Source organism: Jaculus jaculus, chromosome X (assembly GCF_020740685.1).
Source record: "Jaculus jaculus isolate mJacJac1 chromosome X, mJacJac1.mat.Y.cur, whole genome shotgun sequence".
NCBI lineage: Eukaryota > Metazoa > Chordata > Mammalia > Rodentia > Dipodidae > Jaculus > Jaculus jaculus.
The window spans coordinates 148,704,688-148,731,726 of NC_059125.1; the positions used below are offsets into that span (position 1 = coordinate 148,704,688).

The following is a 27,039-nucleotide window of genomic DNA, read 5'->3' on the forward strand; positions in this document are numbered from 1 at the left end:
TGAGATGAGTCCTTTGGATATATGCCTAGGAGCGCTATAGCTGGGTCATATGGTAAATCAATCTCTAGCTGTTTTAAGAACCTCCACACTGTTTTCCACAATGGCTGGACCAGATTGCATTCCCACCAGCAGTGAAGAAGGGTTCCTTTTTTTTCCACATCCCCGCCAACATTTATGATCATTTGTTTTCATGATGGTGGCCAATCTGACAGGAGTGAGATGGAATCTCAATGTAGTTTTAATCTGCATTTCCCTGATGACTAGTGACGTAGAACATTTTTTTAGATGCTTATATGCCATTCGTATTTCTTCCTTTGAGAACTCTCTATTTAGCTCCATAGCCCATTTTTTGATTGGCTTGTTTGATTCCTTATTATTTAACTTTTTGAGTTCTTTGTATATCCTAGATATTAATCCTCTATCAGATATATAGCTGGCGAAGATTTTTTTCCCATTCTGTAGGTTGCCTCTTTGCTTTTTTCACTGTGTCCTTTGCGGTGCAAAATCTTTGTAATTTCATTAGGTCCCAGTGGTTAATCTGTGGTTTTATTGCCTGAGCAATTGGGGTTGTATTCAGAAAGTCTTTGCCAAGACCAATATGTTGAAGGGTTTCCCCTACTTTTTCCTCTAGCAGTTTCAAAGTTTCCGGTCTGATGTTAAGGTCTTTAATCCATTTGGACTTAATTCTTGTGCATGGCGAGAGAGAAGAATCTATTTTCATCCTTCTGCAGATATTTATCCAGTTTTCAAAACACCATTTGCTGAAGAGGCTGTCTCTTCTCCAATGAGTATTTTTGGCATTTTTATCGAATATCAGGTGGCTATAGCTACTTGGGCTTACATCTGGGTCCTCTATTCTGTTCCACTGATCTACATGTCTGTTTTTGTGCCAGTACCATGCTGTTTTTGTTACTATGGCTCTGTAGTATAGGTTAAAATCAGGTATGGTGATACCACCAGCCTCTTTTTTGTTGCTCAGTATTATTTTAGATATTCGAGGTTTTTTGTGATTCCAAATGAATTTTTGGATTGTTTTTTCTATTTCCATGAAGAAAGCCTTTGGAATTTTGATAGGGATTGCATTAAATGTGTAGATTGCTTTAGGTAAGATTGCCATTTTCACAATATTGATTCTTCCAATCCAGGAACAAGGGATGTTTCTCCACTTTCTAGTGTCTTCTGCATTTTCTCGCTTGAGTGTTTTAAAGTTCTCATTGTATAGATTCTTTACTTCCTTGGTTAGGTTTATTCCAAGGTATTTTATTTTTTTTGATGCAATTTTGAATGGGAGTGATTCTCTGATTTCATCCTCTGTGTGTTTGTTGTTAGCATATATGAAGGCTACTGATTTCTGTGTATTTATTTTGTAACCTGCTACATTGCTGTAGGTTTTGATCAGCTCTAACAGCTTGCTAGTAGAGTCTCTAGGGTCCTTTATGTATAGAATCATGTCATCTGCAAATAATGATAACTTGATTTCTTCCTTTCCAATTTGTATCCCTTTTATGTGTGTCTCTTGCCTTATTGCTATGGCTAAGACTTCCAAAACTATATTAAATAAAAGTGGGGACAGTGGACACCCTTGTCTTGTTCCTGATTTTAGTGGAAAAGCTTCCAGTTTTTCCCCATTTAGTAATATGTTGGCTGTAGGCTTGTCATAAATAGCCTTTATTATATTGAGATATGTTCCTTCTATTCCCAGTCTCTGTAGGACTTTTATCATGAAGGGATGTTGGATTTTGTCAAATAAAGTTTCATTTTTAAGCAATGATTAAAATTAGTGAAGTGAGTTATACATGTGCGCATCCTCGTGATCATTTGAGGGGCACAAATGATCCCATGGGTAGAGAATTCACAATAGGAAATATGATCATTTGAGAGCCATAACTGATCCCATGGGTAGGGAATTCACACAGGGAGATATGATCATTTGACAGACATAACTGATCTCATGGGTAGAGAATTAACACATGGAGATATGATCATTTGAAGACATAATTGATCCCATGAGTATGGAATTAACCCACGGGAGTTTTGATGGTTTGAGAGCCATAACAGATCCCATGGGTAGGGAATTCACATGGTGAGGTTTGATCATTTGAGAGCCATAACTGATCCATGGGTAGGGAATTCATAGGAGGAGTTTTGATCATTTCAGGGACATAACTGATCCCATGGATAGAGAATTCACACAGTGAGGTTTGATCATTTGAGAGACAACTGATTCCATGGGTAGGAAATTCACATGAAGATTTTTCTTCTCTGCCATTGTTCTCAACTCAGAAATAGATAAGTACTTTTAAATTCAAATTTTTAATGAAGCAAAATTTAGTGGACCCTTACTTTGTAGGCTGATTACAGAATCAACAGATAAAAGGAAATATTTCATTTTCTGAGGGAACTTAGAAGAGCCCCCACACATATGCATCCTAGATGTTGCTTAAATACTGTAAAGTATATCTGAGTTTTCTAGGTTGTTTTTTTTTGCCACTATTTTTTCTTGAACAAACAATAAAATTGGCTGAGGACCTAAAAGTGCTTTTTAGTATTTCTTCTTCATTCCTCCAAGACTTGGTCCTTCCTTTGCTTTGATCTTTTCCCTATCTACTGCCATATACCCTAACCCTTGTATCGCGCTGGGTCATTCTCCGCACTGCTTGTCTCCTGGAATTGGTGTCCCAACTTGTTGCACCCCCCCCCCCCGCAGCATTGCTGTGTGTTCAGAAGCACTGAATTCCTCACCCACGTAAGCCTCATCAGCATCCACTCACTTCAGGGTCGTCACACCTATGGCCCTCCTACTCAAGTGGAACTTTTTTATATTTGGTTTATTTATTTTATCTGAGGCGGGGGGGGGGGGTCGGCAAAGCAGATAGAATGGGTGCACTAGGGCCTCCAGCCACTGCAAATGAACTCCAGACACATGTGCCACTGTGCATCTGGCTTACGCAGGTCCTGGGGAATCAAATCTGGGTCCTTAGGCTTGCAGGCAAGTGCCTTAACCATTAAGCCATCGTTCCAGCCCAAGCAGAACTATTTTTTGAAAGTGAAGTTAGAAAACCTAGAAGCCTTTTAGGTCTTTCTCCCCTTCAACTGTGTACTCATTTCACTCCAGCTACCCCTTCCCTTTCCAGAGTTGTGTCGTCTTGGTAATGAGTATTGTATCAGTTACTTTCATCATTGCTGGGAGAAAATATCTGAACAGAAACAGCTTAGGGAAGAATTTATTTCAGCTTACAGTTCCAGAGGGTGGTGTCCATCATGGTGGTGGCCTGGGTGGGGGCATGGCAGGAGCAGGAAGCCAGCATTATGTTGGCAGATCTGCATGGAGGATGTAGAAGGAGAACAGTCAGTAGGACTGTTATAACACCTTAAGGCTTGCCCGCGCCCGTTGTCACACTTCCTTCAGCAAGGCTCTATCTCCTAAAAGTTTCACAGCCTCCCCTAGCACCACTCTGCTGGGAACCAAGAGTTCAAACACAGGTGCCTATGTGGGGTATTATATTCAAAGCACCACAAGTAGCTGTTATAAAAGAGTATTTATAAAACATAAAGAGTCTCAGTTGGAGCTGGAGAGATGGCTGAGCTGTTATATGCACTTCCTGTACACACTATTTGAAAGGACCACTCAAGTTTGAATCTCTAGAACCCACAGGAACAACCAATCACATAGGGAGTGGAGATAGGAGAATCATTAGAGCTCTCAAAGGACAAGCTCCAGGATCAGTAAGTCTGTCATAGGGGAAAAAATAGATGTGTGAGAGATGTAGGGGACACCCAACACTTATCTCTGGGCACCATAGGTGAGCACACAAGGCATCACATCAACACATGCATGTGTGTGCACCACACATACCACATACCACACACCACACAAAAATAATAGCTGGAGCTGGGCGTGGTGACACACACCTTTCATCCCAGCACTCGGTAGGCAGAGGTAGGAGGAGCTCCGTGAGTTCAAGGCCACCCTGCGACTACAGAGTGAATACCAGGTCAGCCTAGGCTAGAATGAGACCCTACCTCAAAGAAAAAACCCAACAAAATAAAATAAAAAATATTAGTTGGGAAGACATGTCCTTGACTTCTGAGATACAGATTGGGTCATTCTACTTTTAGCTTCTACTTCAGGCACAGGTGGTTTTTATCTGCTGTGATTTTCTTTCCATTGTTCTAGTTTTTCAGTGATGGAAGTTTGATTTGATTCTCTTTCAGATTTGTTTGGCCAGTATTTATAATCTCTTCCTCTTGACTCATATTTTCCATCCCATCTTTAATGTGTTTAAGCACATAAGTGTAGCATATAGTAGCTGTCTGACAATTGCAACACACGAAGCCTTTGGTTGCTTTTCTGTAAAAAGGCTGGCTTAGAGTTTAGGCACCTGGTGTGTTTGGTATGTTACCTGTGGAGGGAGTACTCTGAGGCTGCCAGCATTAAGGACTTGGTTTGCTTCGGCCGAGCGTCTTGGAAAGATTATGAATTAATTCTCCACTTGATGTTTTGGGTACCTGGTATGATTGGGCTAGAAACTTTTTTTTTTTTTTTTAATTTGAGAGCAACCGACAGAGAGAGAAAGAGGCAGATAGACAGATAAGAGAATGGGCACGCCAGGGCCTCTAGCCACTGCAAAGGAACTCCAGACGTGAGTGCCCCTTGCGCATCTGGCTAACGAGGGTCCTGGAGAATCGAGCCTCAAACGGGGGTCCTTAGGCCTGACAGGCAAGCGCTTAACCGCTAAGCCATCTCTCCATCCCTGGGCGAGAAACTTTTAAAAGGATGGTCTGTGGCTGTGGATTCCCAGTGGGAATGAGGTAGAGATTTATCCCTTCCACTAACTCAGCACCCATAGTCCAGGCAAGGGAACTCTCCAGGAGCCCATAGGTGGTAATTTCCCATTTGCTCTCTGCGTGTGTGGTAGCACTGGGAAAACCAGGCTTCCTTGAAGAAGTCTTCCAATCGGACTCCATCTTGGGTGGGTGCAAAACTTTGTGTCCCATGTCCTGTACCCCTAGAAGCCATGGAAACTGTGGATGCTCCAAAGTATTTATGCTGGCAGCTACTTTGGGATTTCTAGGTACTTATTCCTCCCTCATAGGCTCATTAGTGCATTTAAAAATATATTTTGCTTATTTGATACAGAGAAAGAGAGAGGGAGAGAATGGGCACACTGGGGCCTTCAGCTACTGTAAACGAACTCCAGACGCATGTGCCCCCTTGTGTATTTGGCTTACATGGGTTCTAGAGAATCGAACCGGGATCTTTGGGTTTCATAGGCAAGCGCCTTAATGGCTAAGCCATCTTTCCAGCCCCATTAGTGCATTTAAAAAACTGCTTCTGTTGGATTTAGTTTTGGGGGTGTTTCAGCCGAAGTTTCATGATACCATCCAGGTAGACCATCGCATTTGCAGATACCTCTCCTCTTCTTGAAATTTAACTTTCCCTGCAGCTTCTAAGATGTAGATCTCTTGCTTTCTTTCTTGCGCTGTCTACTTTGCTCTCTCCTCTGCTGCCTTCTTCCATCAAAATATGAATTTTTTTTGAAAAGTTGTTCTCCTGTTTGCTTGATAATCTTTTGCTATGTACCAACGTTGCCTTTCTAAGCAGGATTTGCAAGTTTATAGCATCATATTTTCCCATTGCTCCTAAGTAGCTTTCAGTGACTCCTAAATGCTTGTTTAAAATGGTTCTCTCATATCTCTCAAAATGTACCACCCCTGGGCTGGAGAGATGGCTGAGCAGTTAAGCGCTTGCCTGTGAAGCCTAAGGACCCCGGTTCGAGGCTCGGTTCCCCAGGTCCCACGTTAGCCAGATGCACAAGGGGGCGCACGCGTCTGGAGTTCGTTTGCAGAGGCTGGAAGCCCTGGCGCACCCATTCTCTCTCTCTCCCTGAAAAAAAAAAAATGTACCACCCCTGTGTTCCTTGGTCCTGTATAATGCCATCCTCTCTTCCTCCTGTTACTCATTTCACGTCTAAAATCAATGCTGTGAGAACTTTCTTTGTTCCTTAATTGCAGTGGCTACTTTCTATTGCTGGAGAAAATTCTCCATTTAGGAGAGGAAGGTTCACGTCAGCTTTCCGGGTCGGCTTGCAGTCCCTCACAGCTGCATGCATTCAGTCCACAGTGAGGCAGAGAGCCAGGAGGGCTGCTGCCAAGCCAAGCCAAGCCTCCCCTCCTTCCACCACCCTGGACCCTGGCCCACAGAACACTGCTGCCCCGGCAGGCTCTCCCACCTCAGCCTACACAGTCTAGAAACTCCCTCACAGACATGACCAGAGATCTGCTTCCATGGTGCTTTTAAATCCTGTCAAGACGACAACCAAAGATTTACCATTGCATTCATGTTTCCTAATCCACGGGGTCCTTGCTCGCCAGCCTGACTTGTGGAGACCTTCCTCCCTTCTCTTGCAAAGTGTGCTCTGTCCTGTCTATTACTACCTCTCTTTTATCCCCTTGCCACCTGCACATCGACCTGCCGTCAGTTCATGCTGCCCAGGTGCAGCCCTGGTGGTCTCGTTCCCTTGCCCCGAAGACTTCTGCCCCTCTGTCAATGTGAATGTAAACTGCTGCCTCCTCCACAGGGTGGCCCCAGGTCTCTGTATTTCTTTTTTACCCTCCCATATTCTTGCAGTGAGACTGAGATTAATTTTGCCAGTGGCTATGTTTTACTCTCAGAGCTTGGTTATCTCTTGGCCTTTTTGTTATCATCATTACTGTTACATTGTCTAGATTGATCTTATCCTTCCAGCTTAGCTTCAACACCGTCAGCATCCCCTAGACCTGTCTGTTAGGAAGTAAGCCCAGTGTTCTGTCTGCCCACTGTGCCTTCCTCTCGAAATGATCCCCAGCTGTGTGGTCTTCACCTCGTTCCTTTGGGGAATTTCTCCCATTAATGCCCTGTTTACCTGGGCCTCAGCAAATACTGAGCCAGTGAATGTAATAATGTAAATAGAATGAATAAATAGGAATCATTAGCAACCAGACCATCAAAAAAAATTCTGGGGTAGGGGAGATGGCTTAGCAGATAAGAGCACTTCCTGTGTTAGCATGAGGACCCGAGAGAGCCTTAACCCATCAGAATTCAATTTTCCAACATGCACATAAACAATCGGGTGCACATCTCCAATCCTAGGACATGCATCTGTATGTACATATACATACATTACACACCATGATACTCTATACACACACGTGTGTGCCAAAAATCAATTTAAAGAAGGATATTCTGTTTCTATGGGTCGTGAAGAGCCCTTATCCAGAATGCTTGGGATGAAGGACTTTGCTTTAGATTTTGCTGCTTTTCTGATCTGAAGTCTGAAATGCTCCAAAACTCAAAACATATGTAAATAGTATGTAAAAGTATGTAAAAGTATTTCAGGTTTTGGAGTTTTTAGGATTTGGATTTGGATTTTCAGATTAGGAGTGCTCAATCTGTATAGACAATTTACTTAGATCTTGCCCCTTTGGCCCTAAGGTTAGTGTGATGAACTTTTCCGTACCAATAGAGATTCCCTAGTGAATGGGCTTCTCCACTCTTCTGCTGACCCTGATGTAATTTATCTAGTTCTTTCTTGATAGGTACTTAGGATGTAATATAAATACTGTAGTGAATAGCCCTGCATGCAAATTCCTTTCTGTGGGTTCTTGTGCCTCTTAAGCTAATCACTTTGAAGTTGAATTGCTGTTAGTGCTAAATCCCCTTGATAGCAAATGTAACAATTTATGCTGTGGTCACAGTACCTGTTCCTAGGCAGACTCCCCAGTGTATTATTTACCTATTGCTACTATGACAAACTACACCAGGCTAAGTGACCCTAAAACACTAATATTATATTTATAGAGATCAGAACTCAAAAAATACATCTGAACTAAATTAAGGTGTCTAGGGCTTCGTTCCTTCTGGAGACTCTGAAGAAAAGCTTGTTCCTTGTGTTTTGGGTGTCTAGAGGCTGCCTTTGTTCCTTGTCCTGTCGGCCCTTCCTCCCACTTCAGAGCCAGAGACAGTGGCTGCATCCTTCTCATGTTACATTTCTCTTGCTCCTCCCCTTCCTTCTCCTCAGCTTCCCTCTTCTCCTCTGAGCCCGCTATGGCCCATACAACCCAGGACACTTCCCGTTTTAAAGCTACCTGTTAGCAGTCATAATTCCATTTAGAACCTCAGCTCCTCTTTGCAATATGTGGTAACATTACAAAGGTTCCAAAGGTTAGCAAATTGGGAGGTCACTACAATACCAACTCAGTATCTTCTAACTCTGTAAAAACTTATTGACAGTTTTATTAGTATATGTTATCTAACTTTTTGATCTTTGCCAGTTTAATGGGTAAAAAAAATGTAGATTTATTTTGTATGTATGTATCTTGAGGGAACTTGAGTAGCTTCGGATATGAGTTATTTGTATTTCTATTCTATCTTCTGCTTCTTTTATGTTTATTTTTAATATTTATTTATTTGCGAGCACAGGGGGAAGATGGTGGGTATGAGTATGGCTGCACCAGGGCCTCTTGCGGCTGCAAATGAACTACACACGCATACAGCATTTTGTGCATCTGGCTTTACGTGGGTACTAGGAAATAAAATCTGGGCCAGTGGGCTTTGCAGGCAAGTACCTGTAATCACTGAGCCATCTCTTTTGAAGACAGGTTCTCATATTGGCTTGGAACTTACCGATTAAGCTAGACTTTCTGACCAGTAAGCCCCAGGGATCCTCTTGTCTCTGGCTCTCCAGCACTGGGATTACAAACATATGACCTTGCCTGGCAGTTTTATTTTTATGTGGGTTCTGGGGATCAAACTCAGGTCCTCATGGAAGGCAAGCACTTGACCAACAGCCCTGTTTTTCTTTCTGGTCTTTTCCTTGTTAATCACAGGTCCTCCTTGTGTAATAGCTATAGTGACTTACAATATGACTTGCAAATCTTTTCCCCTGTGACCTTGTACAACTTCAAGATTCTCAGCAGCCAACCACCTTGGACTGTACTTGTGGTTGTTTTGCTATGGGGAAGTTTAAATATGTGGTGGAATTTAGTGGTTGTATTAGGGGGTCCCTAAGACTACCTGCCAGATGCATTGACTGAGTAGGAGGACCCCTAGGCCTCAACATATGGTTGTTGTCACAGGTGTGGTTTATTACAGCCCAAGAGCACAGACCAAACCAGCCAAGAGGAGAGATGGATGGAGCAAAGTCAGGGCACTTTAGGCATAAGCATCCCATGGAGTCCTATGAGAAGTACGTCTCCACACAACACATTATAGCAAAATATCTAAGGTGTTACCAACAAGGAATCTACCCAGGAACTCAGTTACGCTTTTTATCGGGAGCTGGATACATAGGTACCCACTGCCCAGCAAGTAGCAAACACCACACTCCCAAGGAAGAGATCAGGGCAAGGGGCTCAGGACAAGGCACACTGTTTATGCAGGAAGCACTATGGTCAGTTGGGGAATGGTGGGCACCTTCCCTTAGCAGGCCTTCCTATGGACAGCCTCTCAGGCCTCTGATGGCAGCTCTCTTCTGTATGTGTTCCATTCATAACTTCTGGAGCTTGTAACCCTCTTAGGAAAGGCTTCCCCAGTCAGGGCTATAAAAGAGTCATCACATGTTCCTCCAAGACTTTGTGATTTCTTATAAGTATTTGACAGTTGAGAATTGATATGGGGTTAAAATATACACACGAATCCATGTCATTGCAAAACTGCCATTGACCAGTTGGCTGCCAGGAAATGCATACATCCTTAGTTCCCCTGCCCGGTTCTTTCCCAGTCAGTTTGGGTTTGTTTTCTGTTCGTACGCCAGCAACACTGTCTCTCCCCTCAGTGTATGATCTGGCAGTGCTAGGGATGCAACCAGGGCCTTGTGTGTGTTAGATAAGTGACATGCCACCGAGCTACATCCCCAGCCCAACACTGTTTGAACTGTTGAAGGCGTGTTTTGGTTTTTGTTTGGTTTTGTTTTCTGGGAGTGAGAGTGGAGGGAGTCAGGGTCTCATGTCACCCAGGCTAGCCTCAAACATTCTGTGCAGCCGAGGTTGTCCTTGACCTCATGATCCTCCTGCCTCCACCTACTAAGTGCAGGAATTGCAGATGCGTTTCCCACGCCCAGCTTGTAACTGATGGAGTTTTATGTTTCTCTGTCTGAGGGAGCCACCCTATTCTTGCTCCTCTTTTTTCCTAGAATGCCTTTATGGTGGTGAGGCCTGGTATGAGGGTTTGATCCAGGTGTTCTCCATAAACTCAGATGTTCTGAATGCTAGGTCCCAATGGAGATTTGGAAATTAATGCCTGCTGGAGGCAGTGTATTATTGGGGGCACGCTTATGGTTGTTAAAGCCAGTTTCCCCTTGCCAGTATTTGGCATGCTCTTCTGTTGCTATTATCCACCTTATGTTGGCCAGGGGGTGATGTCCACCCTCTGCTCATGCCATCTTATTCCCCTGCCATCATGGAGCTTCCTCTAGAGCCTGTAAGCCAAAACAAACCTCTTTTACCCACAAGCTGCTCTTTTTTGGGTGATTTCTACCAGCAATGTGAACCTGAATACAACACCTGGGGAGCTAGAGCTGATCCTCACCCTCTGTCCCAAATGAGCATCTATTTCTTTTTCTTTTTTTAAATTTTTTGTTTATTTTTATTTACTTATTTGAGAGCGACATACAGAGAAAGAGGCAGAGAGACAGAGAGAGAGAGGGAATGTCAGGGCCTCCAGCCACTGCAAACGAACTCCAGACGCGTGCGCCCCCTTGTGAATCTGGCTAACGTGGGTCCTGGGGAATAGAGCCTCGAACCGGGATCCTTAGGCTTCACAGGCAAGTGATTAACCTCTAAGCCATCTCTCCTGCCCAGGAGCACCTTTTTCTGATACATAGAATGCATGGGGCAAGTAAAGGAAGGCTTCCTGGAGGAGGCGAGTCCTGAGAAGCAAACAGGAGTACTGACCAGACCATGAAGGAGCATGTGCAATGTAAAGCAGTCAGTCACACTGACCCTCGTGGGCTTTGTTGTTCAGGGCACAGGGCATGTGTGGGTGGTAGTGAGAGGTGGCACAGCAGTAGGACAAGGCAAGTCAGCACTTACAGAACCTGTCCCATCAAGAAGTTTCTCTGTATCTGAAGGCAAGGAGAACTATTTAAAAGCAGGAACATAACAGATGACATGGGCCACAGTACGCAGGGTGGGTAGGTGAGGGGGAAGAATCAGAGGACAGAGACCATTGCAGGGACTTTGTTAGTCACTTGGTCTGTGATAAAATGGGGCAGTGGGCAGGGCAGGAGAAAGGGGGTTTCTGAATGATCTAAGTCAGTTGTATTTGGTGAGTGGGTAAAGACAGGGTGGAAGGATGATAGATAGGTAAGAACCCAGCCTGGATAGCCTCCTTGGTGACTGAGGTGTGAGATACAGTGAAGAGGAGGTGGCAAGCTCTGCTAGGGATCTGCTAAGTCATAAGTGCCTTGGGACAGCCAGTTACGGAGGCCTCGGAGGCAGTTGAGTCCACAGACCTGACCTGCCAGATGTGTTTGGTTGGCCTGGATATGATCAGTGGCATTTTCACAAATGTGGTCACAATTGGCAGGAGAGAGAATTACAAGACAAGAACGTTCAGAGGATGAACCCTGAAAAATGTCAGCCTTTAAATGATTGTGATTGTGGGCAAGTTGTAAAGAGTGGTATCAAATGACATTTCAAATGTACTCCTGCACTCCCTCTCTGAATAAGTAAATAGGTATATTCCTAAGAATATTATGATCAGGACTATTAAGCTCCTTTGCCCAGAATTATGGATGAAGCCATAGGTAGAAATAGGGTATGAATTATTTATGTAAATGAAGCCTAAGTGCTAAATTATGCACTAGCTGCTTTTTGACCTATAAAACATTTATCAGGGTTATTTTTTTTTTAATAACTGCATCAAACTACTTTCCATGAACTTACTATGTCCAGTGATACAACATACTTCCACTGAAAGCATATCCAATATTGAAGTGTTAAAATTAGACTTTGTCGCCGGGCGTGGTGGCGCACGCCTTTAATCCCAGCGCTTGGGAGGCAGAGATAGGAGGATCGCTGTGAGTTCGAGGCCACCCTGAGACTACATAGTGAATTCCAGGTCAGCCTGAGCCAAAGTGAGACCCTACCTTGAAAAACTAAAAAAAAAAAATTAGACTTTGTCAAATTTCAATATCTCCTATGGCTCTTTAAATTTGGAGACTCCCCCAAACTTTCATGCAAGCATTGTTTTCTTATCTGAGGGCCCCTTGTTTCTTAAGTGTTATCTAAAGCATGAGGGAGGAGGAAGAGTGTACTGGTGTGCCTTTAAAAGGCACATCCAAAGTTTTCATGGATGTCTTTAATTGAGAAGAATTCCATAAATTAAATTAGAAAAAAAAATCCCTTGAATTCCTGTGCAAATGAAACAAAAAGTCAGCAGCCAAGCATGGTGGCCACACACACCCATTGCTCTAGCACTTGGGAAATAGAGGCAGGAGGGTTGCCATGAATTGGAGGAATCCTGAGTCAGTGGCAGATGACTTCCCTCTTCAAAGGAAACTCACCTGACATTTATAGGTTTCAGTAAGGTTTTAAAATCCAATCATCTAAAATAATAGCATGCAGGTATGAAAATTTCATGATGAAACCCGTTACTTTGCATGCTAGCTTAAATTGTTTTTTTTTTTTCAAAAATCCAGTGTATCTTTACATAGGTATCATTTAAAAACAGTGACTGATTAGGTGAAGAATTAGTTTTTTTCCTCTCATGTGTGTGGTGTGCTTGCATGTATGTATGCGTGTTCATATGTGTGCACATATGTGTGGAGGTATGCATGTGTGTTTGATATCAGGTGTCTTCTTCAGTCATCCTGCACCTTATTGGAACAGGGTATTTGAGCCTGGAACTCACCAATTTAATGAAACAAGGTAGTCCACAAGCATTGGGGGTCCTTCTGTCTCCACCTATCCAACACTGGTATTGCAGGCATATCGCACCGCTCCCAGCTTTTCTGGGGACGCTGGGGATCAGAACTTAGATTCTTAGGCTTTTGTGGCAAGAACTTTACCCAGGGAGCAGTCTCCCTGCCCCCATGTGATCTGTTGTTGTTTTGCCCCCCCCCAAGACATAACAGTGCTAAATGTAGCTAACTTAAAAGGACAAGTTAAATTCCCTATGTCAGAGCTGGTTTTATGCTTAGTGTGAAATCAGAGATTTTCATCTAACTTTGTCCTTTAACATTTTCCAAATGTTACATCATGCTATTTTTAATCTGGAAAAAAAGTGCACAGGATTGCTATTTTCCAGTCTCCGTGCATCTCTCTTAACTCTAGGAGATATCAGAGCTGCCGAAGTGTTCAAGTATTAAGATAGAGCAAAACAAGGGCAAGTGTGCTCACGGGAGGAGCCAGGGAGGGCCTTGGAAAGTGACTCTTCTGGGATCTGTGTCCCAGCGCTCTATTTAAATCAGGAAGGTAATGACATGTTGGGGGGGGGACTGGCTGAAGGCTGCATTGGCTCTCCGTTCACATTTCCTTGCAACTTCCTCTGAGTCTATGATTGTATCAAAATTAATGTAAAAAGTAAAACAACTTCTCAAGGAGCTTGACTACAGATTCCTCAAGGATCTTCTGTATTCTTCATGCCCTTCTAGGACCAGAGCAGGAGGAAGGCACCCCCTAGGGATTTTGGTTCATGGTGGGTGATGGGATGGGATGTAGGCATCTTGATAGGAAAACTGCCCAAGCCCACTGTGATTCTGAGACTGAGCTCTAGGTAGGGAAAAGCCACTTTCCAAAAGGAAAGCACAGAGAACACACTGACCAGCAACTGACCGCTAAGGTTGGCTCCTCCTTGAGCTTTGAATAGGCAAAGAGTTGGGATTAGTCCAGGGAGCGACCTCCTCCTCACTGGGGAGTCCGGCAAATCTCAGAGCAGGCGTCGCTTGCACCCACGGAACAGACGGCCCTCTCTGCTTGGGATTGCGATGAAAACCGCTCTATCTAGGACCATCCTGTTAGGTTCCCTCCATGGGACTCCACTTCCCAAAGACACAGAGTCCAAATGGACCCTCCACACTTTTATTTAGAAATATCAGCCCACTAATTAAGTACTGAAACACTCAAAGCCTTAAAAATGTAATGTCTGGAAGAGAAAATAAATGACAGGTGAAAACCTTAGGACAGATAACTCATGACCTTCATTCAGGTCCAAGCAGTTTTCAGATGGAGCTTGAGGTGGACTGGTGATAAGTTAGCACTTGTAGTGAACTTTGAACCTTTGAGGAATGATGTGCAGGTATATGGATCTAGTTAGCCTTAATGCATGCTTAGTGTTTGCTTTGGTTTTTATAATGACCCACCTTGATGTTACACTGCTGATTTCTTATGTTGTGAGATGCTTGCTTTTTCCCTCTTATCTAAAATTTTAAGGAAAAATAAAAGAAAAATTCAAATATTTGAAAAGTAAGTCCGGGTACATTCCACTTTAAATACTACTAGCATTTATTCTTTGAGAATGCTTACTTCATTTGAGCCAAGTGGTGTATGAAGCACTTGTTCTAGCTAGTAATGTTTTTGAAAAACCCGTTTTCCTACAATTCTAAAATGATTAGTTTGGACGGTGAAATGGTAGTTTCAGGCCCTACTGTGTTCCACCCTGAACTGTGATGCAGTATGATGTGTCTCTATGGTAGTCATGATGAGAAATACCTAATAGTTACATGAGCCAAAATTTTGTTTTGTTTTGTTTTGTTTTTCAAAAAAATCTGGAGTATGAGTCTGGCTCATATATCAAGAGCAAATTAAAAGGGCCTGAAGAGATGGCTTAGCAGTTAAGGTACTTGGCTTTGAAGCCTAAGGACCCAGGTTTGATTTCCCCAGAACCCACATAAGCCAGATGCACATAGTGGTGCACGCGTCTGGAGTTCATTTGCAGCGGCTAGAGGCCCTGGCATTCGTATTCATTCATATTCTCCCTCTCTCTCCCCCACCCTCTCTCTCTCTTTGCGTAAATAAAAAAATATTTAAGAGAGTAAATGAAGAGCTATTCCTGCCATCAGAGTGTCATTGGCATGTTTCAGGGGTAAAGAGTAATAGTTCATTTCTTCCTTCTAGACCTAATTCTCGATGTAAGATGTCATTGTAGAAGTGATTTTGGAGCTGGAAAGATGGCTTAGCAGTTAAGGCATTTGCCCAGGTTCAGTTCCCCAGTACTCCTATAAGCCAGATGCACAAGATAGTCATGTATCTGGAGTATTTTTTGCAGTGGCTGGAGTCCCTGGTACACCCATTCTCTCTATCTCCCTGTTTCTTTCTCTCTCAAATAAACAATAAATAAATAAATAAATAAATAAATAAATAAATAAATAAATAAAAAGTGATTCTGTGAGAAAGGCCACCTGATGTATAGCTGTCATGGGGACAAATGTCTCAGTCTCAAACTGATGACATAAAAACATTTAATGGGCCTGAGGAGATGGCTCATTAGTTAAAGGTTTTTACTTCCAAAGCCTGCTGGCCCAGGTTCAGTTGCCCAGTACCCACGTAAAGCTAGATGCACAAAGTGGAACATACATCTGGAGTTTGTTTCAAGTGGCAAGAGAGCCTGGTCTGTCCATTCCCATTCATAGTTTTTTCTCTCTTTCTCCTGGTAATTAAGTAAATAAAAATACTAAAAACATATTTAATGCTGCTTGAGCATAAGCTCTCTTCAGTCAGGCATGTTAGAGACATCATTTTCATTTGGACCATGGAGCTTTAGTGTCATGATCACAGCTTGTACGTGTACACTTATAAGCAATTTTCATTTGCTATCAGCAATGGAGAAATAGTAGTTTACCATGAGAGTTCTGCTGGCGTGGTGAGCATTGGGCATGACTTCAGTTGACTTTACTGTAGAGGAGGCTTTATCTTGGCTGCAGTTTGTCAAAGGCTTCCACATTCACTGTGTTTCATGGGAAAGATTCGAAGATGTAAAAGCAAAGGAACTCAATTTCTCCGAGTTTAGGAGCTTACTTTCAGAAGGCAAATTCTGGGCTAGAGAGATAGCTCAGCTATTAAAGGCACTTGCTTGCAAAGCCTTGGTTCAGCTTCCCAGTAGCCACGTAAAGCCAGCCTCACAAAAGGGCACATGTGTCTGGAGTTCATTTGCAAAAGCACGAGGCACTGGTATGCCCATACTCAACTTCCTCTCTTCCTCTCCCTTCCCTCCCTCTTAAATTAATTAATTTTTTTAAAAAAGAAAGAAAACTGGGCTGGAGAGATGGCTTAGCAGTTAGGCACTTGCCTGTGAAGCCTAAGGACCCCGGTTTGAGGCTTGATTCCCCAGGACCCACGTTAGCCAGGTGCATAAGGGGGCGCACACACCTGGAACTTGTTTGCAGTGGCTGGAGGCCCTGGCATGCCCATCTCTCTCTATGTATATCTGCCTCTTTCTCTCTCTGTCACTCTCAAATAATAAATAAAAATGAACAAAAAAAAATTAAGAAAAAAAAACAAAGGCAAATTCTATGCTTTCTTCTCAAGCCAGTAACCGTACACCCTTACGTCTCACGCTACCTGTCTGCCATTTGTGTGTGTGCATGTGTGTGTGAGCATGCACGTGCATGCATGTGTATCATGGCATGCATATGGAAGTCGGGACAACTTTTGGGTCGGTCTTTACCTGTCTCATTTCAGACAGAGTTTCTTGCTCTGTATTCTCACTCTGCTGGGTTTTGCTGCCCTTGGCACAAGCTTCCAGGAAATTCTCCCGTCTCTACATCCCATCTCACAACCAGCACCATTGTGCTGGGATTACAGAACCCTGCCAGAACTTCTGGCTTTTTTGGGGGGATGGGAGGAGTTCGATGTAGAGTTTCACTCTAGCCCAGGCTGACCTGGAATTCACTATGTAGCCTCAGGCTGGCCTCAAACTCACAGCGATCCTCCTACTACTGCTGGGATTAAAGGAGTGTGCCACCATGCCCTGCAAGAACTTGACCCACTGAACCATCTCCCCAGGCCCCTCCTGCCATCTCTAGCAGCGTCGCCAGCATAACATTTAGGACCTGACCAGTGTAGTATCAGATGTTCAGAGTCTCTGTCACCCAGAAAGGGCAGTGTGCCAGACTTCGTGCTTCTGGATAGAGAAGTGTGCCAAACAAACTAGCTTTGTTTTCACCAAAAGTCCAAGGTTAACTCCAGTTAGCAGACCTCATTTTTTCCCACCACAGTGGCTAATTAAGCCTTACCCTAGGTTCCGTGGCAGGCTGGAGCCTCGGTGAATTACTTAGGTGCTCAGTGTCATGACCACCTGCTATGAAGTGCATTGGAGAATACAGCACTTGACCCTAGCACCTCCAGACTTGTGATTGGCTAAGGGGAAGTTCAAGAGACAGGATATTTGTGCTTTCCAGGATATTTGTGATTAGTTTTGACCCTAACTCTCTTGCCATTCAAATATAGAAAACCTGGTCCAAAGTAAAGCTTTTTACAGAAATAGCCTGTAATTCGGGGGGAAGGTACACTAGTATTCATAGTAGCAGCAGAAGAAAGGGGATGGCGAGGGAGACACCAAGAAGCTCCCATCCATAGTATTTCCAGGGTGGACAGAGGCTCAAGGGTTTCACACTGCCATTCCAGCAACAAATAAGTGTTTTCCCAAGCACAGCCAGGCACTGTTGTAGTTACTGGGTGTAAAAGACACACACAAGACGAGTGTCTGCCTGCATGGAGATGGCAGTCTAGGAAGTGCAATGTGGAAGGGCCAATAGTAAAGACACACACCATGTCAAGTCACATCACTGCTGGCAGGCATCCACGTGGTCAACTAGAAGGGTGGAGCTTGCGCTGGCTGCACTGAGAACACTGGGAAGCGTGTGTGGTGCCGAGGGTGGAGCCAGAGGTTTGCTTTGAGGTGCATTAGCCTCAAAGTAGGGCGCCCCTCCCCCATACCTCTCAGTTCCTTGCAGAGCCATGGAGTTGGCATCTTGAGAGCCATTTCCAGAGCTCCGAGTTGCAGTGGTCACTGGGGAACAGATGGCATTTGAAGCTGGGAAATTTACCAATAGTGTCTTGAGAGAGCAGAGCCCTGTCATTTCAGAGGCCAGCACATTGATTCAGAATTCACAGAGCACAGTTAATTAAGGGTTTTCTAACATCCCATCTCTCTTTAAGTAGCTAAACATGTCACGGTACTCTCTTGAGACAGGTGTACTGTTTAGTAATCATTCCTAAATTTCTTTTTGCTTTAACTGGCTTTAAAACTGATCAGATGAGCCAGGTGTGGTGGCGCATGCCTTTAATCCCAGCATTTGGGAGGAAAAGGTCCATGAGTTCAAGGCCACCCTGAGAATGCAGAGTGAATTCCAGGTCAGCCTGGGCTAGAGTGAGACCTTGCCTTGAAACCTCCCCCCCCAAAAAAACATGATCAGATGATACTAGAAATCTGTTTTGTTTTGCTTTGTTTTTTTTTGGGGGGGGGCTTCATCTTTAAAAAAATGAGACATTTGTAGTCACAGAAAATTTTGAGGGTTCAAAAGTAGTTATTCCTAAAAATAGAAGTTAGTATGAAGCTGGCCTGTATTTTCCATGGTTGTTGCTTTGTTGTCTTGGTTTCAGTTGCAATTTCATGGTCAGCAAATCTGGTGAAATTTCTTTTGTGAAAACTGAAAGGACTTGCTATTTATAGAATTGCTTTACACTGAATTCAACTTCTTGCTTTTGCCTTTTCTAGCCATTATTTGCATTTTTAAATGAAGAGAAGTTTAACGTGGATGGGTGGACTGTTTATAATCCAGTGGACGAATACAGAAGGCAGGTAAGTCAATGGACAGTGCCATCTGGTATGTGTTGACTCACACATGCATAGGGATGATAGGTCGTTGGTCGTGCTTCCTGAAAACCAGTCACGTCCACTCTTCAGGTGGTTTAGTGGCTGTGTAGCATCCACCTTTTGTGAAGTAGAGCTAATCCTAGCACTGTGTAACTTACAAGCGCATTTGGTAGCTCTCTTCCAACTGCATTGAAAGTGAATTGGCCAAGTTCTGTTTCCTTCCCTATATACAAGGAACATCATTTTTTTGATCTTTATGAAATATTTAGTGTCTAGAAAAGCCAAACCTCTACATATCACTTTGCTGTCAATGTGTATGGGAGCTTAAATATTACTGACCATTAGATTTAAACTATACTCCTTCTGAATTACTGGTTCAAATGAGTTGAAACTATTTTCCTATAATAATGTTCTTATTTAACTGTTTATCGGATTAACTTGCCAAACCCCCAAAACAAGCATCAAAATAAACTATAAATGTAGAGGCTCAACTTAGTATAGTACTACACCCATAAACCACCCCAAGACCTGCAAACATAAAAGAAGAATTGGACTTTAACGTCCACTAATTTCTTTCTTTTATGAAATGCACTATCGCAAACTGCTTCACCAGTACAATTTACCAAGTTAATGTAGCTTAATCAAAAGCAAAGCGCTGAAAATGCTTAGATGGACTTTAAGTCCCACTAACACACAAAAGGTTTGGTCCTGGCCTTTTCATTAGTTTATAGTAAACTTACACATGCAAGCCTCCCTACACCAGTGATATCCACAAACACAGTGATGCATGTATATCATTATTGCCTTTGTTGCTTTCACGTAGTCCTCACCCACATGTTTACTTGTTATAATAAAAGCAGGACGTTGATTATGACTTTCAGGGACAAAGATCTCCTCTTGAATTCTTGTGTGGAATATCACAGGCAAGCCGACATATCTTGTAGCAAGAGCCATGATTTGGCCTCTGCTACAACCAAATCTGTGGGACAGCTAGGAGTTTTGCATGGCATTTTTCATATTTCCTCTTACCATGCTCTTAAAATAATTGAAAAATACTGTTTGAGCCTTGAGAATCAATTCAAGCCTAGCTGCTGGGTGGAATGGGAGTGAATAGAAAGATCCCAGATCCCTGGGCTTGAGAAGACTTCCCTAGCTCCCTTGTCCGTTGCCACAAACCTGGTTGGCTTCAATTTTGAGTTCTTATGATTGCATGCACATATGAACAGTTAAAGTTATTTTGTTTTAGACTGCCATTATATTCAATCTTTTTTTCTTATAACTTTCTGATGGGACTTAAAACTCTCTATTTGGACTCAGCATCAGACTCAACATCTGTTTGGTCCATGGTACATAGGGCCAACCTGAAGCAAAGGTACAATGTCTGTCCCCTAAGCAAGCACCCACCTAGCTCACGTTCATGTGTGTCTTGTGCATTTGTGAGTGTGGGGAGAGAATGTTCCACCACCTCTGGATCTTGTCTAGACTGCAGGCAGTTTTATGGGCAGATGATAAAAATGGGGGATGTCTGCCTTGTCTCCCTGTCATAGTAGCAGTCTGTTAGAAATGTGAATGTCTCTGCTTCTCAGAGCACCTGTAGTGTGATTGGGGCTCCCCAGCTACTTGGTTTAAACAAGTGATCAGAGGTGGCGAAATGAGCCTCCCCTGAGGGGTTTCCTTGACCTCAGTCAGTGGTTTTTTTTTCATGAGCCTATCTTCTTTCCCCTTGGGAGCAGACTGCAGCATCCTCTCTGGTTGGAGCAGGGAGAGGAGGCTGCCAGCTCTCTTTCCTGCCCTCGAGTAGACTCAGGTTGACATTGCTCATCGTACTTTGGCATAGGAGGGAGAGGAACTTGGGTTTAGCTGTACTGTACAAAGAATGAGGAATGTGCTGACTCAAAACAAAGGAAGCTCTATATTCAGAAGAAGATAGAGTTACAGAAGATAGGTAGAGCTGTGGACAATGCTGGTGTTCTGTCCATGTTCTCACATTGTCTGGATTATTGCTCTGACATTTTGATTGTGAATAGGTAGGTGACCATTATGCTGTGGTCCAAGAAGCATGTGCACATAATGCTAGAAGGAAGAAAGAGGCCCCTGGCATTGCAGGGAAGTTTGCTATGCTCACTTGAACTTCCTTTTGTCCTGCAGGGCCTGCCCAATCACCACTGGAGGATAACTTTCATTAATAAGTGCTATGAACTCTGTGACACGTACCCTGCTCTTCTGGTGGTTCCCTATCGGGCATCAGATGAGGATCTTAGGAGAGTTGCAGCTTTCAGATCCCGAAATCGAATTCCTGTGAGTACCATGTGACCCACTGCTCTGGGAAAAACAAACAAACAAAAACAAACAGTAGTCGCGGAATTTAGAGAAGCATTCTTGTTGAAATTTCATTCTGACCAATAATTATCAGAGGTCTTCAGGGAGCAAAGCACTTTGGGAAACAGGAGAAGCCAAAGTAGCAGCTGCCGTCCGAGAGCTCAGAAGCCAGGGCCAGAAGGAAGGCTGCTAAAGAGCTAATGAGAGTGGGCGCCAGTGAAGGTGTCACATCACAAGCCAGAGACCTGAAGGAAAGAGAAGAGGCTCTTTGTCATACCACAGGGTCTTGACAATGTAAGAAATTGTGTTGCAAAGAAGACACTGCTGTTGTTAGTGTTAAGGGCGAGCTTTTACATTCCCTCACCATGTCTAGGATGTACTTATCTTTGCCCTGTTCTCAAGCTGTTTCAATACCCTTATTGAACTGGAGTCAAGTATGCATTATTCCAGGCCTTATGCCTGCCATGCCATCGAACCTGCCTTACAAAGTTCCTTTTCTGTTTTTTAACTTTTTTAAAAATATTTTCTTTCTTTATTCGGGGGGGGGGGAGAGGCAAATAGAGAGAATGGGCACACCAGGGACTCCAGGCAGTGCAAACTAAATCCAGACACATGTGCCACCTTCTGCATCTCGCTTATGTGGGTACAGGGGAATCAAACCTGGTTCCTTAGGCTTTGCAGGCAAGAAGCTTAATTGCTAAAGCATCTCTCCAGCCCACAAAGTTCCTTTTTAATTGATAAATATTTAGGGACATGTCATACTTTCTACTCTGCACATAAATTTTATTGACTAAAAATTGAGATTTTTTTCTCCTTTGTTAATTCTCAAGGGCTGGAATAATACATCAGATTTTGTTTCAAATCAGTAAGATTTAAAAGAAAACAAATATTGAAGAAATTGAGATTTAATGTCACCTTGTCTTTAACTTCCAAGTGTATACATTTTTGACCTTAAAAGGATGTTTGTAAGAAACCTATGTATTCTTATCAGCTGAAGATGCATTGTCACGTTTTAAATTCTCTTGCTTCTCTGATTAGTAGTATCTATTCATATCCTCATGTTATACATCGTACTTGAAAATGTGTTGTTTGGCTCATTTTATTAGATTATAACTTGTTTGTGAAGCTAGAGTTCCTTGTGCTCTACTGGGCATGTTTTTCTGTGACAGAGCCACCAACTGTACTCCTGTTCTAGCCACTTGCTTGCTAGTGTGCCTTGCCTAAGGAAGAGCTGGACTATGGCAAAATGCGTGGGTTTGGTGCACTGTCTGCTCAGTATTCATTGAGCATCTGCTGTGGCAAAAGCGTGTGTGTTTCATGGCATGTGATGAAGGAGGAGAAATGAGACTGAGCCTGACCACAAACCTCAGTCTGCCATCTTGATGTAGTAGTCCCTGCATTTCTTCAAAAATAAGAATCCTTGGACTGGAGAGATGAACAGTGGTTAAAGGCACTTCCTTAAAAAGCCTGACTAGGGCTGGAGAGATGGCTTAGTGATTAAGCGCTTGCCTGTGAAGCCTAAGGACCCCGGTTCAAGGCTTGGTTCCCCAGGTCCCACGTTAGCCAGATGCACAAGGGGGCGCACGCGTCTGGAGTTCGTTTGCAGAGGCTGGAAGCCCTGGCGCGCCCATTCTCTCTCTCTTCCTCTATCTGTCTTTCTCTCTGTGTCTGTTGCTCTCAAATAAATAAATAAATAAATAAATAAATTTTTTTAAAAAGCCTGACTAGTTGGGAGTGGTGGTGCACACCTTTACTTCCAGCACTCAGGAGGCAAAGGCAGGAGGATTTCTGTGAATTCAAGGCCAGCCTAAGACTACATATGAATTCCAGGTCAACCTGGGCTGGAATGAAACCCTAACTCAAAAAAAAAAAAAAAAAAAACCTGATGGCCCAGGCTCAGTGCCCCAGTACCCACAGAAAGCAAGGTACACCAAGGGGCATATAACTCTGCAGTTTGTTCTCAGTGGCAAGAGACCATGGTGTGCCCATTTCTTCTCTCTGCTTGCAAATCAAGTTTAAAAACAACAAAAAAGAATGACAATCCATTGTAGAGCAATAGAATTTCTTAACTTTTTACCTAGTCATGTTATGCATCCTCCTCCTTTTGTGAGGCCACCAATTTATTTGTCATGCTGTGAAAAAGAACTTCTGGCTATCTCTGACCTCTGTGTATTTATAATGACCTACTCATAGACATTATGAAGCCAAATAAGATGTGCCTTCTGACCGCGTGAGGCTGGACAGTGAAGTCTCAGTTTTCTTACAGAAAAGATGTGTGTCATTTATGTGAAACTTGAGTGTTGGGTAGTTTGTGCAAAAACAGAAAACTATGACTGGATGGTAAGAAACATCTAGTTCTTTTGTACATACACTCGTGGGTAATGAAATAATGTGCAAGTGTTGTGCTAGTGTGTACACGTGCCGTGGTTATACTGGTTTTCTAGGGGACATAGCTAGATTCTTCTTAATCTTTTGCTATTATAAACAAGATGATGATAAACATTTTTACCTGACTTAGTTTGTATATACATCCTAATTACTTATGGATTCTCAATATTATTACTTTTTTAGTTATTGAAAACTTTTCTACAGGAATATAATGTCTTTTTAATAGCAGTCATGGAAAATAGTACCATTACTTGAACCAATTCAGCTCTGTGACAGCCAGACCATCCCCTCTAACAAGGATCGTTTAGGAGGGGAAGCGGCTGTGGCTTTTCCTGCCATGCAGGCTGAGAGGAGAGCTCCAGTGGAAGTCAGGCACCAGCAGAAGGCAGTATCTTCACTGTGGCCTCATTTAAATTTAAAATGTGATGAGGTCTTTCTCAAACAGTAAACCTCTCCTATATGTAGCATTTTGCTTTCTGAAAGGTGATCTCATGGAGTTTCTTTTAATTTTTTTTTGTTTATGTTTATTTATTTATTTGAGAGTGATAGAGAGAGAAAGAGGCAGAGAGAATGGGCGCACCAGGGCCTCCAGCCTCTGCAAATGAACTCCAGATGCGAGTGCCCCCTTGTGCATCTGGCTAACGTTGGTCCTAGGGAATCGAGACTCGAACTGGGGTCTTCAGGCTTCACAGGCAAGCGCTTAACTGCTAAGCCAGCTCTCCAGCCCGTTTTTTTTTTTTTTTTAATCACTCTTGAGGCAAGGAGGGTGGGCAGGTAGGCAGGTCTGGTGCCCACACTGCAGATTTCAAGGTTAAGTTTTGGGGCAGGTCAGTACCTTTTCCAGGGCTTCCTGAGGTCTGAGCCTTTGGACCTTTGGGGCTGCTGTGGTGTTTGGTGTCTAGAATAGGTGAGAAAAAAAATAGAATGGGTGAGAATGCATGTGCATCCTCATTATCATAGGATTTTTTTTTCTCAGAAGCTGAATGTCATAATAAACACATCTCTATAAACATCAATGTTTGTCATTTGCCATCATACAGGAGTGGCTACAGTGACGTCAAAGTATTTGGGCTTATATTAAGTGTGCGCAAATGGGTGGGGTTTTTTCCTCCTCTTATATGCATTTCATCACTTTGGGGTCTCATTTTCCTGGCTTTGGGTCCTGCCTCTAGAAGCTAACACAAGCCCACATCTGCGTTGTTCCTTTGGTCCTTCCAGCAGCCACCTGAGGTCATTGTGGTTCTCCCCTCCTGACCTGTGAGCAGAGTTTAGCCACAGAGGCCATGAGGTCAGTGCCTGGGGAGAGAGCCTATACTGTTACTTACCCATGGCACGCTGCCCCAGCTCCCGTGTTTTCTTCACACACACCCCGCTTCTTTTAATTGGCCACAACAGTTATGCAACTCTGTGTCGCACATATGCATGGAGCACAGTGTGAAACTTCAGTACGTTTCATTTATATGATACGCACTGCTTGGATCAGGCTAAGTGGCCTCTCTGTCACTTCAGATATTTTTCACTTGCTTGTGTCGGGAGCACTCCAGATTCTCTCTAGCAGCTATTTTGAAATACCAAGGAGTATTGTCCACCGAGGTGACCCAGCTGTGCTAACGAGCACTAGATGCCGCCGCTAGATGCTGCGTCTCGCCCTCGCTCTCCTAAGCTTTACTGAGGCTTTGGCTTCCACTGAGCCGGTCAGCGGCCGTGGTGCGCAGGCAGCTGTGGGCTACCATGGTACCATGACGCTGCATTAGCGGCTCCCTTTCTGCTCCCATGTGCAGCAGGCGAGCGGGGAGGCCGGGTGCCATGTGAGCTCGACTGGGGACCAGCCGTAGAAGACGCATTCTGAGGAAAGGGCCAGGGAAGCTATCACAGGCTGTGCAGCTCCTCGCTTCGCGGTGAAGTATAGCAGCTCTCTTGGCAGGCCAAGATCTTGTGTTTTCTTTCTCCTGTGTTACATTAGATTTGAGTCCGCGGGAGAAATGGGATGGCAGAGGCTGTGTCACAGATGATTTCCCTTGCCCCCCAGCTGTCATTCAAGGTGTTCCCATAGGATAACAAATCCGGTGCGAACTACTGAATTAAAATAACACCAGAAGCTTTTGGTTTCCTTTAAGTGATGGACCTTTCTTGAGGTACGCATTGATTCATAGTGCCCATTAAGAAAAGCCTGGTAGAGCAACTGTCTATTTTGATCATTTTTGAGTAGTTGTAAGTGTTAAACATGGTTTTCTGGTCACACAGTGAAAATTGCCAAGTGAACAGCTATTCTCTTTCATTTCATCATGATTGCCTGTGCTTTATTATTTTAGTTACAGGGGTTGTCTGGAGACTTAATGGCTCAATCCTTGTGGACTATAACCCTAGGTGCTGTCATGGATCCACCCGGAAAACAAGACGGTCATTGTGCGTTGCAGTCAGCCTCTTGTCGGTATGAGTGGCAAGCGAAACAAAGATGATGAGAAATATCTGGATGTGATCAGGGAGACTAACAGACAACTCTCTAAGCTCACAATCTATGATGCAAGACCCAGTGTAAACGCAGTGGCCAACAAGGTGAGCGGATGCAGTGTTGTGCTGGAAGCCTAGTTTATATATGGAGTGCAGTGGATATATATTAACATGTGGAGTGATTTTTAATTTTCAATTAATTATGTTTGCAAACAAGTGACATGCCACACCCACTCAGTATTTACATGGGTTCTGCCCCCCGCCATCAATATAGACCTAGCCTTCCTTCTCTTTGATTTCTCCGTGTAGGGGTGGGGTTAAGACCTGGTCTCACTGTGTACCCTGGGCTGGTCTGGAACTCATGGAAATCATCCTGCCTCAGCCTCTCAGTTACCGAGATTATAGGAAAGAGCTGCAACACGTGCCTTTCCTCTTTGTTAGTCCTGGTTCTCCCGTCATTAGCAGGGTAGTTTCCAAAGGCTCATGGTGAGCCTGGCCCGAGTTGCTCCCTCCTAGACTCTGCCTTTCATATTCATTCTCTTCAGCTATAGGCTTAAATTCCGTCATCCTTAATGCTTTGCTCATCCAAGGGCAGTTATCTGACATCTTCAATTATTCAGAACCGAGGATGAAAACCTGAAAGCAAGGCAATCCGGGAAGCAGCCCAGATACAGGCAGCCGTTTCGGAGGTGGAACCCGTATGCAGCCCGCCTGCCGACGGTGCTCAGCTGTGGTGCACGTGGGCCGGAGCTCGTCACCGTCTGCTCCTGGCTTCTCGGTCGTACATACTCAATCCTGCCCCTGTCCCTGCCCCTGCCTGCTCTCAGATGATCTCTTAGGTACCATAATGGGGTTTTGCTTAGGAATAATTTCAAACATACATGTAAAACTCATGAAGTTAAACTGATAAGTCTATTAGGAATGTAAGGAAAATATTTAGGAAGTTAAATCTAAACATCTTGGAGTGTTGTCATTAATTGTATATATTTGGAACCCATTTTCCTTCATATATAATTCAGAGTGAACACAAATATAAGACATAATATTTTCATGTACTTATTTAGCCTGAAATAGATAATGTAGCA

At 43.6% G+C, this 27,039-nt stretch overlaps 1 protein-coding gene across 3 annotated transcripts in view; it reads left to right on the forward strand.

The window, feature by feature from the left end:
• The window catches only part of Mtm1 (myotubularin 1), a 129,041-nt gene that overhangs the window by 69,396 nt on the left and 32,606 nt on the right, over positions 1 to 27,039 (forward strand). For all 3 annotated transcript variants that reach the window (XM_004668928.2, XM_045141014.1, XM_045141015.1), the window contains 3 exons: positions 18,698 to 18,781; positions 20,945 to 21,094; positions 25,871 to 26,059. In XM_004668928.2, the coding sequence (XP_004668985.1) occupies positions 18,698 to 18,781; positions 20,945 to 21,094; positions 25,871 to 26,059 (423 nt within the window). The remainder of the gene's footprint in view (positions 1 to 18,697; positions 18,782 to 20,944; positions 21,095 to 25,870; positions 26,060 to 27,039) is intronic.